Source organism: Rhinopithecus roxellana, chromosome 14 (assembly GCF_007565055.1).
Source record: "Rhinopithecus roxellana isolate Shanxi Qingling chromosome 14, ASM756505v1, whole genome shotgun sequence".
NCBI lineage: Eukaryota > Metazoa > Chordata > Mammalia > Primates > Cercopithecidae > Rhinopithecus > Rhinopithecus roxellana.
Window position 1 is genome coordinate 72,969,354 of NC_044562.1, and position 13,811 is coordinate 72,983,164.

Genomic DNA, 13,811 nt, shown 5'->3' on the forward strand with positions numbered 1-13,811 from the left:
CCTAAGTTCCATAAGTAAAAACCAGAGGAGAGTGAGATATGCTCTTTTTTTTTTTTTTTTTTTTTTTTTGGAGTATTTTACATTAAATACTAAGATCTAGAACCAAACGAACCAAACAAGCAAAATAGTAACAAACCTGGAAACTTCACTGTCCTAGGCATGAAGCTCTTTGTTTCTCTGAAACTTTCTGCCTTAGCACAATCTCTCTCTCTGTGTAACTTTTTAGCTCAAATATGTTTTGAAATTGGTTTCTAGAAATTACTTTCCTGTCTGAGCACATTTAATGGAGTAGAAAAGTAGAGCACATTCAAACACAGTACTTGACCTTTTTTGTTTTCACTAACATATGTTGAGATGAATACGTTAACATTACCATGTAAATAAAATGCATGATATGTGTGGTATAGTTTTGGTGATCGGTAGCCATATGCAATGTGCATGTTCAATGATTGTGCCTATGTTGACTTCTCAAGTCTGATAGTTCCAGTGATCATTGATAAAAGTGACTTATGCTTATGTATTTTATTTTTTTAAGATTTTTTCCCTCCCTTTAATGTAATTTCAGAGGCTTCTAATGAACTTAGATAGACAGACCCTTTGGGTATGAACAGGAGTCAAATTTAGATTTGACCTACTAATTTAGTCATGATGGACTTAAGCTAATACATGTACTTTACTTACTATAGTGTGATTTTTGAGATCTTTTGGGAGGTGGGAATTAAAGGATAGGCTAGAAACTAGTAAAATTATGATATAATAGAGTCCTTCTAGTAATTCTGATATTACTAACAGTGCCTGAGACAGGCCTGCATTTTGTCTAGTTATGTATTACAAGTGGGTCATTTTAGTGTTAAATATATTTGTACATAGTAAAAATACTAGTACTCTAGGTATACATGTGGGGGGCAAAGATAAAATAGTAAGTAATGCCCTCTGTGGGGATATAATGGTTAACAAATATGTGAATTTTAATCTTACAAAAGAAATTATGAGTATTTTCTCTTAAACTAAGAGTCTTCCTCAGAAGAGTACTTTTATTTCACTTAGGCTAGATCCCTGCTATAGCCTGTAAAATTGGTGCTCTAAAATATATTAAATGTGAATAGAATTTGAATGTGCTACCAACTCTAATCAATATGAATAGACACCCTTGAAAATAATAACACTAAATAGGCAGAATTTATAAGTTTCTTTTCATTCAGTGTAAATCTTATCTGGCATTTTTTGTAGCCTATACATGAACAGTGAGTACATATGTTAATGTACATAGTAGGAGTACATATTCGAGTAAAGTTGAAATGTTTCATGTTGTAAGAAAATAGAGTGAACTCTTTCTTTACTCCCTAGGAATTAAGCTAGAACATTCTGGAGGCATGTGACTCACACATACCCCTTGTACCTAGCTTGTAAAATGCATTTAATTAGAAAATTAGTTTCAGTAGATAGTGGCAAAAAGAGGGTTTGTTGTTTTAGGGCTGTTTTAACTTTTTTTTCCTTTCTTACAATATTTTTATCTGCCTACTAAAGATTCTCTTTTATCTTAGTTTGCTTTCATATAGACTATGAACAACTAGTGGAAGAACCAAGTTAAATCAGATACATATGCTCTTATCCTAGTTTTCCCCAAATTTCGTTTATTTAAATAATTGTAGTTTTTAATAATGTAAATTTTGTAAAATTCTTTATACTGTGTTAGATAATAGTTTATCTCTTGAGTAGAGGATGTTTATGCCATTCTACTCAAAGAGAAGCAGTGGACTAAGGAGCAAAAAGGACTTCTTTCCTACTTTCATAGTTCTTAAAATTGGAGGAAATATGAAGAACAGCAAAAATTTAACCAAATTTTGTTTGCTTTAAAGGAAGAGGTCTTTCCAAAGAGAGAATTAACAACTGACTGAACCAGTCCTGCTAATTTGTTAACTTAGTAGCTATATTTTAGAGTCGTAACATATTTAAATATGCATGATTTTACTTCTTGACATTTATTTCAGATCAGACCCCAACACCAACCAGATTCTTGAAAAACTGTGAAGAAGTGGGTTTGTTTAATGAGTTGGCAAGTCCATTTGAGAATGAATTCAAGAAAGCTTCAGAAGACGACATTAAAAAAGTATGTTGTAACGATGAAATTTAAAGAGTACTTCTGACAGAAAAGTAATCATAGTTTATACTTCCTGCTTTTTCAATTTAGACATACTGTTTTTGAACTTGTAACCTGTTCCTTCTTACTTGAATTACAGATGCCTCTAGATTTATCCCCTCTTGCAACACCTATCATAAGAAGCAAAATTGAGGAACCTTCTGTTGTAGAAACAACTCACCAGGATAGTCCTTTACCTCACCCAGAGTCTACTACCAGTGATGAGAAGGTTAGAAATTTTTAGAAATACAAACTAAGGGGGAAGAACAGTACCCAAATAAAGTTTACTATTTAATCTCCATAAAATGTTAATGTATTAAATTCTGTGTCAGCTTGCAATAGTTTTATATGTGAAAGCCTGTCAATACTCAGATATTTCAGGGTAAGAAGACTGCAGTTTTATTGTACACAGAAAAATTATAGGGGAGAACAGTCATGTTAGATAAAACTTATTTTTAAAAGATACATGAATGTATAAATTTAACTTAATTTTTCTGGGTTTTGCTATTTTATATTTAGCTACTTTTATACAGTAACAGCTTAATTAAGAATCTATTCAAAAAATTATTTGAACAATGGTCTTTTAGACTTTTACAGGATTAAGGGACTAGTTACTCAATCTCAGCAGTGGATCTTTGGAAGTGCAATTAGGAGGATGATGATACTAGCTTGAATACCAAGATAATCTGGGACCACCTGGGCTACAGTTGTGTTTTGAGTAACATTATTATGGGAACTTCTTGATCACTCTTTTGTTCACAAGCACATAGAATAAGCACATATTTATTTGGGAGTAGTACCGTGCAGGACACAGCGAAGAGGCAATATTCTTTTTTAGATTGTTATTCTAAAACCATACTTACTAATGGACTTCTGTCGTGGCGGAGGAGCTAGAAATAAGGAAATACAGAAAAAATAACTTTTTGGCTAAGAATAAATGCTTTTTTTTTTTTTTTTTTTTTTGCAATTTCTTTTTCTGATTTTAAAAGTACATTCTCATTCTTCTTCTCTAGGAATAGAGAAAAATGAAAAGAAAACCAAAATCACCTATTAGCACATAATTGAATAAGATTACTATCTTGAAACGTTTTTCCTAAATATATGCATTTATAGGTACAAATATATAAGTGAATAAATAGAAGGATAGATGGATACAAAGATCCTAGCTTTATTTTATATTGTGCTTTAGACGCTCAGTATTGATGAATATTTTCCCATGTCATTAGAGATTTCCCCAAAATGGTTGTACTTTGTTTTATTATATGATATGTATTATGTTATCCTGTTCTTTTTGGACATAAAGGTTGTTTTCACATTATCGCAGTTATTAGAAATGCTTTTTAAATCTCTGATATAAATCTTTTTTCCTAAAGAGCATTTCATTCTTTTCACACTTAACAGTTTTTCGTTGTTCATGGCTGCTCCAGCATCTTTTAGGAGTATTCCTTCTTTCTGCATTCCCCAATCATTAGGCCCTCCTTGAGCAAGGTATACCATATGAAATTGATTTAAAAAAAAAAAAATCTGGAGCTCTTCTTCTTTCTTGATTTTCTTCCTAGGTGATCTCATCCAGCCACATAACTTTAATAAACATCTACATACTGATGACTCCCAAATTTTTATGGGCATAGATGTCTCACCAGATTGCCATATTTATATCCAACTCCATCTTGACATCACCTTTTCTATGTCTAATAGAAATCTTAAACTTAATAGGTCAAAATCAGAGTCTTTGATTCTTCCCCCAGTTTTCCCCATCTCAGTAAATTTTCTCCACCCGTTTAGTTGTTCTAGCTGAGAATTTAGAGGTCATCCTTTATTTATTCTTTTCTTTTACACTGAAACTAACAGCGTATTTTATCAGACCTGAATCTCATCCTCTATGTCTGTGTTCAGTGACACCACTTAAGCCCAAACCATCATCATCTTTCATTTGGATTATTAACAGTTACCTTCTAACTGATCTTCCTGCTTCTACCTCCAATCCATTTTCTATAAGATGACTTTTAATACATTAAACATGTCACCTGCTTAAAATCTTTCAGTGGTCTACCATTGTATTTAAAATACTTCACACTCCTTGGCGTAAGTCCTCTTTTATCTGGGCCTGTCTGTGCATCTATCCTCACCTCATACCTCTCTCTTGTGTTCATCAAATATTTGAAGCTTTTTCCTACCTCAGGACATGACATGTGGTATTGCTTCCTTGTCCCTATAATGAAATGCTCTCCTCCTTACCTTTTCATCATCAATTCAAATGCTGTTTTTGCATAGAAGCTCACCTATTCTTACTATGCTATCTAAATTAACTGACTCTTCCTTACCCTCAGCTAATCTTTCACCCTTTGTTAGGTTGCACGTATTATTCTGTAACACTTAAGATTTACTACAATCTGAAATTTTGTTGTTTGTTGTACTTTTTATTGTGTCTTCCCACTAGTCTTTGAGAGCTTCAGTTCTCAACTTATTGAATAAATGAAGTTATAATAGTACTAGTTTATCCTTCCTATGTAGCTTAATAAGATTTTGGTGATAAGTGGCACCATACAGGCCAATTCATAAAACACAGTAGACCCAATGTATACACTGGCTTATTTAAGGAATTCTGGATAAAATCTTTTAAAACTTTTTGTTCTCTAATCTGTAAAGCCAGAGGAAATGCCATCTTCAAGGTCTTGGCTGACAAATTCTGTTTTCCTAACTTGAAAGAGTTCACTCCAGTAATTATTTATTTTATATTCAAGATATCAGTATTACATGGCCTTTTGATATTGAGAAATTATTGATATAGATGAGGTAACTAACTGAAATTAATAATTATTTGTATTGCTCTAAAAATTCTTATTTCTGTTACTTAATTTGTATCAGCCATAACACAGCCTCACTGGACTTGTTTCCTCTTTATACAGTATAATGAGGGAGGGGAAACTAAACAATCCCTTCTGGATTTTAAGTTCTGTGATTCTCTGAGAATGGATTATATTTTTATTTTTTATTAAAATTCTCTTGGTATCATAGCCAAGTTGCCTAGTCTAACTTATTTCTGGATTGACAGGAAAACAAGTTGTACTGAAAAAAAAAAAAAAAACCGTCTTTTTAAAAGTAAAATATTAATTGAACATTGCATTTGAATCTTTACAGCTCTTCTAAAATGTTTTTAATTAATTTAAATATTAATTTGCTTTGAGCAGTTGTTATTCTGTAGATGCTTTTAGAAGTGTGTTACATTCTGTTCACTAAGGTATGTGAATTGATTTGTATTTTTAAATGCTACCCTTTCTTGATCTCATTGTTAAATAGGAAGTACCATTGGCACAAACTGCACAGCCCACGTCAGCTATTGTTCGTCCAGCATCATTACAGGTTCCCAATGTGCTGCTTACAAGTTCTGACTCAAGTGTAATTATTCAGCAGGCAGTACCTTCACCAACCTCAAGTACCGTAATCACCCAGGCACCATCCTCTAACAGGCCAATTGTGTAAGTGATTCAGGCCAATCATTGAACATGTACATGAACTAAGTTTGTTTTGTTATGATTTTTCCTAAGACATTTGATTATTCAAACCAAGATCTTAGTTTTGTATGTGTGTGCATGCTTCGAATTTTGGAAAAAGTACTTGCGTAGTCTTCTTTAATATAAGTGTTAACTAATAGAGTGGAAGATAAATACAACTAAAAATAAATATAGAACGTGAATTTAAGATAGTCTTGTTTTCATGCTATTTCACTCAAAATATAAAATTACTCCATCACCAGATTCCATTTCTTTCAGTTCTTACTGGTAGCTCCCAAGAACTATCTGATGAGAATTTTTCTCATTTTACAAATTAGAGATTGTCCCAAGTAAATCCTTAACTTTTCTTTAACTTTTCTCTTCTTTTTAATACTGCTGCACAGGTTATGCATTTAAGATGCAATTAAAAATAAATTTTGCCATTTGCTTTGCTGTGGTTAGAAATTGTATTTTTAAATGATATGATTATAGGAGTAAAAATACTGTTGTATTTTTAAGAGACAGTTGGTATGAATCTCTTTTTTTAAATTTCTCTTCTTTTGTTTCTCTTAGCCCTGTACCAGGCCCATTTCCTCTTCTGTTACATCTTCCTAATGGACAAACCATGCCTGTTGCTATTCCTGCATCAATTACAAGTTCTAATGTGCATGTTCCAGCTGCAGTCCCAGTAAGAAAGTTAGACTATTTAAATCTCTATTGCAAAACTGATCTTTGTAGTCAGAAAATAAAGTTGACTGCTTGACTGGCTTATGAAATTGAATTTAACATAATATTGATTGGCAGTTGATAGTATTTATTTGTTATCATTGTAATAGCATATACCATTCAAAGTATAGCTATATTTTCTTCCACCCAAAATCTTATTTTTTTTTTATACTGAGATCTTCTTCAACCCATTTCCATTTGACTGGGCTTGTAGCATTCAAATATTAACACAGATTTCAAATTTTAGAAAGATATTTATTCTAGAATACTTGTCAGATAACTGTGGTATTTCTATTAGTATGGAAATTGTTTATAAAGACACACTCTGAATTTTTGTGGTCAAGTAGGGTTTGCAGAATCTTTGATAGCCCAATCATGTTAAAATCTAAATGTTCTAGCAAAATAATCTTTCACTTTCCCTGTGAAAAGATCCCCCAAAAAAGTTTTTGTGGGGTGTGTTAAATATATAAATTTTGAAAGACATAGACAAAATAGTTAACTGTCTACTTATAATATGTAATAGTTTGGCCAGGCATAGCGACTCATGCCTGTTGTAATCCTAGCATATTGGGCCGCCGAGGTAGGAGGATTGCGTGACCCCAGGCGTTTGAGACTGCAGTGAGCTATGGATCCTGCCTGGATGACAGGGCAAGACCCTAAGGCAAAAAAAAAAAAAAAGTAATAGTTTAATGAACATTTCAAAACACATTGTTTGGAATGTGTGTTAGAAAATTACTTTTTTCTTAATTATATTTCATAAAACAGTTTTATTCAAACTCTTCATTTATGTCTTTGACATTCAAGTTTTCATCCTGAGAACTTCATTTTGAGACATCTAGCACAGTTTCCAGAACACATTATTTTCATTTTCATCTAAAAATGAAAATCCCATGGCGAAACCCCATCTCTACAAAAAATAAACACAAATTAGCCAGTTGTGGTGGAAGCAACTGTAGAAGGCTGAGGTGGGAGGATCACTTGAGCCTGGAGGTTGAGACTGTAGTTAGCCGAGATTGCACTGCTGCATTCCAGGCACGGCAACAAAGTAAGACCCTGTCTGAAAAACAATAAAAAGAATTTTTTTTTTTTTTTTTTTTTTTTTTTTTTGAGACGGAGTCTCGCTCTGTCGCCCAGGCTGGGGTGCAGTGGCCCGGATCTCAGCTCACTGCAAGCTCTGCCTCCCAGGTTTTACGCCCTTCTCCTGCCTCAGCCTCCCGAGTAGCTGGGACTACAGGCGCCCGCCACCTCGCCCGGCTAGTTTTTTGTATTTTTAGTAGAGACAGGGTTTCACCGTGTTCACCAGGATGGTCTCGAGCTCCTGACCTCGTGATCCACCCGTCTCGGCCTCCCAAAGTGCTGGGATTACAGGCTTGAGCCACTGCGCCCGGCAAAAATTATTTTTAAAAGCTTATAGTAAACATTCCAACACTCTTGGTGAGATTACCCCTAAGAATATTACTAGGATTAATGTTTGATATTTATATCTTTTTTTTTTTTTTTTTTTGAGGCGGAGTCTCACTCTGTCGCCCAGGCTGGAGTGCAGTGGCCCGATCTCGGCTCACTGCAAACTCCGCCTCCCGGGTTCACGCCATTCTCCTGCCTCAGCCTCCCGAGTAGCTGGGACTACATTATATCTTTTTTAATTAACTAATTCTTACAGGTGATCTTTTGAACTATCCAAAATTGCATTGATTGAGGTAATTTCAAGATAATGTGCCTTTAAAAAAGAACTTTGTTGTTCAGAATGCATTATTTGAGAGACTTTGTGAGGACTCAGATATAAGGTATCTGCTTCCTCTTTACTGAGGATATTTTTTGAGGAGGGAAACATTCTTGCCTTGTATTTGAGATTCTGATTATCCTGTTACGTGTACTTAGTGATGAAAGCAACCTGAAATGAAAGAAAAGATAAGCTTTATTTATACAGTAACTGTGTTCACTCAGTGTTAGGTTTAAAAAAAAAAAAAAAAAGGAAACCAAAATGGTAAAACCTGCTACATATTATTTGAGAAATTATTACAGTGTGTTATTTGTTATTACGTGGTATGTATAAGAAAATTCATTTTTTAGAAAATCTAAGTTCTTTGTTGAAATTATTTTTTATGCCTAAGTGTCACAAGTTTTGACATTCTTCCTTTCAGATTCAAAATGGAAATTTGACATATCTTTGAGAATTTTTGCATTAATCACTTTGAATATTATGAATTTCTAACGGGGACCATTAAGAAAGAAATTGTAAAAACTGAAGATTAGGAAAGCGCATGTCTCAGAAATTGACAACTTTTGAAGGATAAGTCAGGATATAAGACCAAATAAGGATTTGGTATAGAGATAAAATCAACTAGTGATAAATTTACAATGTTCTGATTCTTAAAGTCTCAAATTATTGTAACAGCAGTAAAGTACAAATCTCATTTTGAATATATTGCAATTATTTTTCCTTATCTTATGCTCAGCTTGTTCGACCAGTCACCATGGTGCCTAGTGTTCCAGGAATCCCGGGTCCTTCCTCTCCCCAACCAGTACAGTCGGAAGCAAAAATGGTAAGCCAGATTTTATACATTGCTTGAAGCTGTTTTGAATTCATGTTTTCACTAAAGCCTGCTTCAGATGTACAATTTAGATCACATTTTTATTAAGTTACGGACTGTTTTATACTATAGACGAACCACAAAATTTGAAAAAAGAAATCTTCCTTTAGCATAGTGAGTAGTGATACTTTAAAAAATAAGTGGGTAGATTAGAAGCTCTGTTTCTCGTCACTTGTGGTTTGTCTAGCTTTTGCCTGTGGCTTTTTCTCCTCCTAGTGGAAAATAGGAGTATTACATCTGAAACTAGATGTGATCATCTGAAGGCAGTGCTGCTAATAATGATGAGTGGTTTTAACAGTATTAAAAAGAATTCTGAAATAGTGTACAAGTGAGCAAACATGATACATATAAAGAAAACCATTTTCTTCTGTTGTGCTGTTTAGATGCTATTAAATTAATGTTTAGATGTGTATTTTAATTTTAATCCTAATTCCACTATTCACTACCTTTAATTAAGCAACTTTAACTTTCCTGACATTGCATTTCCTCATCTGTAAAATAAAAGGATTAAGCTTTGGTTTCTGGGGTACTTCTTAACCCTAAATCCTATAAACTTTCTAATTTTCTTAGTAGAAGATTTAACGCTTCTATTTTTTAAAATCAGGCCTGGGTGCAGTGGCTCACACCTGTAATCCCAAGCACTTTGGGAGGCTGAGGTGGGCAGATCATCTGAGGTAAGGAGTTCAAGACCAGCCTGGCCAACATGGTGAAACCCTGTCTCTACTAAAAATACAAAAATTAGCCGAGCGTGTGGCACACACCCTGTAATCTCAGCTACTCGGATGACTGAGGCACAAGAATTTGCTTGAACACCGGAAGCTAAAGTTGCAGTGGGCCAGGATCGCACTATTGCACTCCAGCCTAGGTGACAGAGTGAAATTCTGTCTCAAAAATAAAATAAAATAAATCAGCATAATTCTCCTTGCTGTGTTATAATACAATAATGTCAGTTAATTAATAACATCAATTGGGTAAATGTTAATGTTCTATATCATAATAGGGCTAATAACAGCAATTAATGTATCCTTAGGTAATCAGTAGATTAGTAGTTATTAGACACCTTCTGTTTGCTTCAGTTATTTGCTAGGCCCTATACTAAATACAAATTTTTACATGCTAAAACATATTGCAAAGCTGAAGTTATTTTTGTTTTTTTGTTTTTTGTTTTTTGTTTCTTTTTTGAGATAGAGTCACTCTGTCGCCCAGTCTGGAGTACAGTGGTGCAATCTCAGCTCACTGCAACCTCCACCTCCCAGGTTCAAGCATTTCTGCTGCCTCAGCCTCTTGAGTAGCTGGGATTACAGGTGTGCACCATCATGCCTGGCTGATTTTTGTATTTTTAGTAGAGACGGGGTTTCACCATGTTGGTCAGACTGGTCTCTAAATCCTGACCTCATGATCCCGCCGCCTCAGCCTCCCAAAGTGTTGGGATTACAGGCGTGAGCCACCCACCGCACCCGGCCTGAAAAATTTTTACTGCTATTCTCCATTAGTGCAGATAATCAGTCAGAAATTTGCACAGGATACCCTGTTTTAGCAATAAAACTTACATATTATCTGAATGAACAACAGTTGGTTCATTCAAGAGTATAAAAATTAGATGGTTATTGATTGTCAGAGAAGACCCTAAAAACCCAAGGAGGAAATTTTTCACATCGTAGTATGTTCAGGTCAGAGCTTTGGAAATCCTAAGATGAATCTTCTTCACTTGATAGCAGAAGAGCTTCACCAGGGGCATTTTTTGCACTTCCCATTTTAGTATACTGTATTGATGAAAAATTCAATTTAATTTACCCTGCAGTGGGAACTGAGTAAAGCAGATATAGATGTTAAAAGGAGATCTTGTTATTGTACTGTATCTAAAAATATTTTTACATATTAATTGGACTTTTTTCTATAAATTAATTCAAAACGAGCAAATCCAATTTTAAGAAATACCTTTGCCTACAAGAGTAGGCCATATTTTTAGAAACTCTTGAACTTTATACTTAACCTGAATAACTGTTTCTTTTAGGTCATCAGGAATTTAAATTAAGAAGAATAAAAGTTTCTCTTTCCCATCAGTCCACTCCGTCTATTCTGATGTTTGTAACCATAGATTAATTATAGAATTTCATATAAGTAGTCACTTTATACTCTTATGTCCAGCTCAGCATGTCTCAGATTTATCCATGTTGTTGAGTGATCATAGTTTGCTTCTTTTATTGCTCAGTGGTATTCCATTGTGTGAATATACCACAATTTCTTTGTCCATTGTCCTGTTCATGGACACTTTATTGGTTTCTAGTGTTTAGCTATTGTGAGTAAAGCTACTATACACATTCTTATATAACTCTTTTCGTGGCCATATATTTTCATTGTATTGATTAAACAGCTAAAAGTAGAATTGCTGAGTCAGAGGGTAGGTATACATTTAACTTTATAAGAAATTGCTAAACTTTTACCCAAAGGTTTACATTCCTACCAGCAGTGTATGGGAATTCCAGTTGTTCCCACATTCTTGCCAACATTTAGTTTTCCCTGTCTTTTTAATCATAGACATTCTAGAGCTGTTTAGCAGTGTCTCATAGTTTTAATTTCCGTTTCCTTTTTGGCCAGACATTAGTTATGGGTCTTTTGTCCGTTTAAAAAATTGTGTTGCTTTTCTTTTATTGATTGATTGATTGAGACGGAGTTTGGCTCTGTTACTCAGGCTGGAGTGTTGTGGCATGATCTTGGCATACTGCAGCCTGGATCTCTCGGCCTCAAGCCATCCTCCTGCCTTAGCCCCTCAAGTAGCTGGGACTACTTGTATTTTTTTGTAAAGATTGCTGTGTTGCCCAGGCTGGTCTTGAACTCCTGAGCTCAGGCAATCCACCCTCCTCGGCCTCCCAAAGTACTGGGATTACAGGCACGAGAGCCACCGTGCCCGGCCAATTGCTTTTATTATTGCATTGTTATTTTTATTTATTTATTTATTTATTTTTGAGACAGAGTCTCACTCTGTCTCCCAGGCTGGAGTGCAGTGCCTCCAGGGTTCACATAATTTTCCTGCCTCAGCCTCCCGAGTAGCTGGAATCACAGGCTCCCGCCACCACACGCAGCTAATTTTTGTATTTTTAGTAGAGATGATGTTTCACCATGTTGGCCAGGCTGATCTCGAACTCCTGACCTTAAGTAATCTGCCTACCCCAGCTTCCCAAAGTGTTGGGATTACAGGCGTGAGCCACTGCACCTGGCTGGAATTCCTTTTTTTTTTGTTTGGACAGAGTCTCTCTCTGTCACTCAGGCTGGAGTGCAGTAGATCTTGGCTCACTGTAGCCTCCCTGTCCCATATGTAAGTGATTCTCCCGCCTCAGCCTCCTAGTACCTGGTGTTACAGTCCACCCACCACCATACCCAGCGAATTTTTGTATTTTTAGAGATGGGTTTCACCATGTTGGCCAAGCTGGTCTCAAACTCCTGACCTAAGGTGATCCACCTGCCTCAGCTTCCCAAAGTGCTGGGATTACAGGCGTGAGCCTCTCTACTCGCCTGGAATTTTTTATTTATACTGGACATAAGGTTTTTTTGTTAGAGCGAGAGATACATATATTTCTACTGTCTGTTTTCGGTTAGTCTGTAGCTTGCCTTTATTTTTCTTAATGGCATGTTTATACTCCCATTGACTATTACTTTTGTCTTTAATATTTGTTTTCTCCTGCTTAATTAAACTTAATTTGCTTATCTTTTTTGGGTTTCTTAAAGTAGAAGCTTAGATTATCAATTTAAATCTTTTTTTCTAATATAGACATTTAAAGCTATAAAATTTCCTCTGTGTACAAATTTTGATATGCTATACTTTTATTGTCATTACTTCTTCAATTTCCCCTGTGATTTCTTCTTTGACCTGTGAGTTATTTAGAAGTGCACTGTATAATTTCCAAGTATTTCAAGGCTTTTCTATTTATCTTTTTCATATTGGTTTATATTTTAATTACATTGTGGTTTGGGAACTTACCATCTTTGGTATATTTGATTTTCCTTTATTTCCATTTTCTAATAAATCATAGCTATTTATTTCAGCTCATTTGTGAAACAGTAGATATTGTTATGCTGGTATAGTAACATGAACTGGTAACTTAAAATGTGAGTGTACTGGATAAGGGAATTCTGGTTACTTGAGTTTTTTTTTTGTTGCATAGAAATTATTTCACACTTCAATATTCTTTATATTAACAACATCATTTAACAACTATTTCTATCAGTTGTTACATGGCAAACATTTCTTGGGTTTTAAGAAATTCAATAGACATGATCTTAAATTTTGAGATTTTTTCTTGCAAATGTGTTCAGTGACCATCAGGAGAGTCAAAAAAGAATGTTCTCCTAAGAAGACCGTTACGGTTTTTTTTTTTTTTTTCTCCAGCATGTGTAGCAATTAGGATTATATTTTATCAATGAGATACTTTGTTTTGGGTTTTGATTTTATATATTTTTTTGGGAGGGGGAGATTTTAATGCCCTTGATGGTGACTGGTACACCTAATGATTATTCAGGTACTACTTTTAAAAAATAATATAAGATTTATTAAGATTACAAGTTTAGAAACCTAGTTCTTTCCTAAGTTCTCAAGGCAATTTACATGTACAGTTATGTCATAATTGCTTTTAAAGAGCTTAAAATACAGTCTTAAACACACTAAGCTATATACATGTAAAGCTATGTACTCAATAATTCTCAATTGTCTGACTTTCTCAAGTACTTTAATAATTCTTAAATTTAAGTAAATTTACAGTGTTTTGATACATAGTTTTTGATACATAGTTTTCTTAAATATTCATTATTTAGAAGCTTACTTAAGATTATCTCAGCACTTACAACTAAAATCACAAGCCCAAG

The 13,811-nt window shown here is 34.4% G+C and overlaps 1 protein-coding gene across 3 annotated transcripts in view; it reads left to right on the forward strand.

Annotated features, from left to right (window-relative positions):
* The window catches only part of ATF2 (activating transcription factor 2), a 93,040-nt gene that overhangs the window by 48,592 nt on the left and 30,637 nt on the right, over positions 1-13,811 (forward strand). For all 3 annotated transcript variants that reach the window (XR_004053100.1, XM_010376204.2, XM_010376203.2), the window contains 5 exons: positions 1,992-2,110; positions 2,241-2,369; positions 5,441-5,619; positions 6,208-6,322; positions 8,817-8,903. Coding sequence is in view for 2 of the 3 variants with exons in the window: in XM_010376204.2 (XP_010374506.1) it covers positions 1,992-2,110; positions 2,241-2,369; positions 5,441-5,619; positions 6,208-6,322; positions 8,817-8,903 (629 nt within the window). In the remaining variant the exon portion in view is untranslated. The remainder of the gene's footprint in view (positions 1-1,991; positions 2,111-2,240; positions 2,370-5,440; positions 5,620-6,207; positions 6,323-8,816; positions 8,904-13,811) is intronic.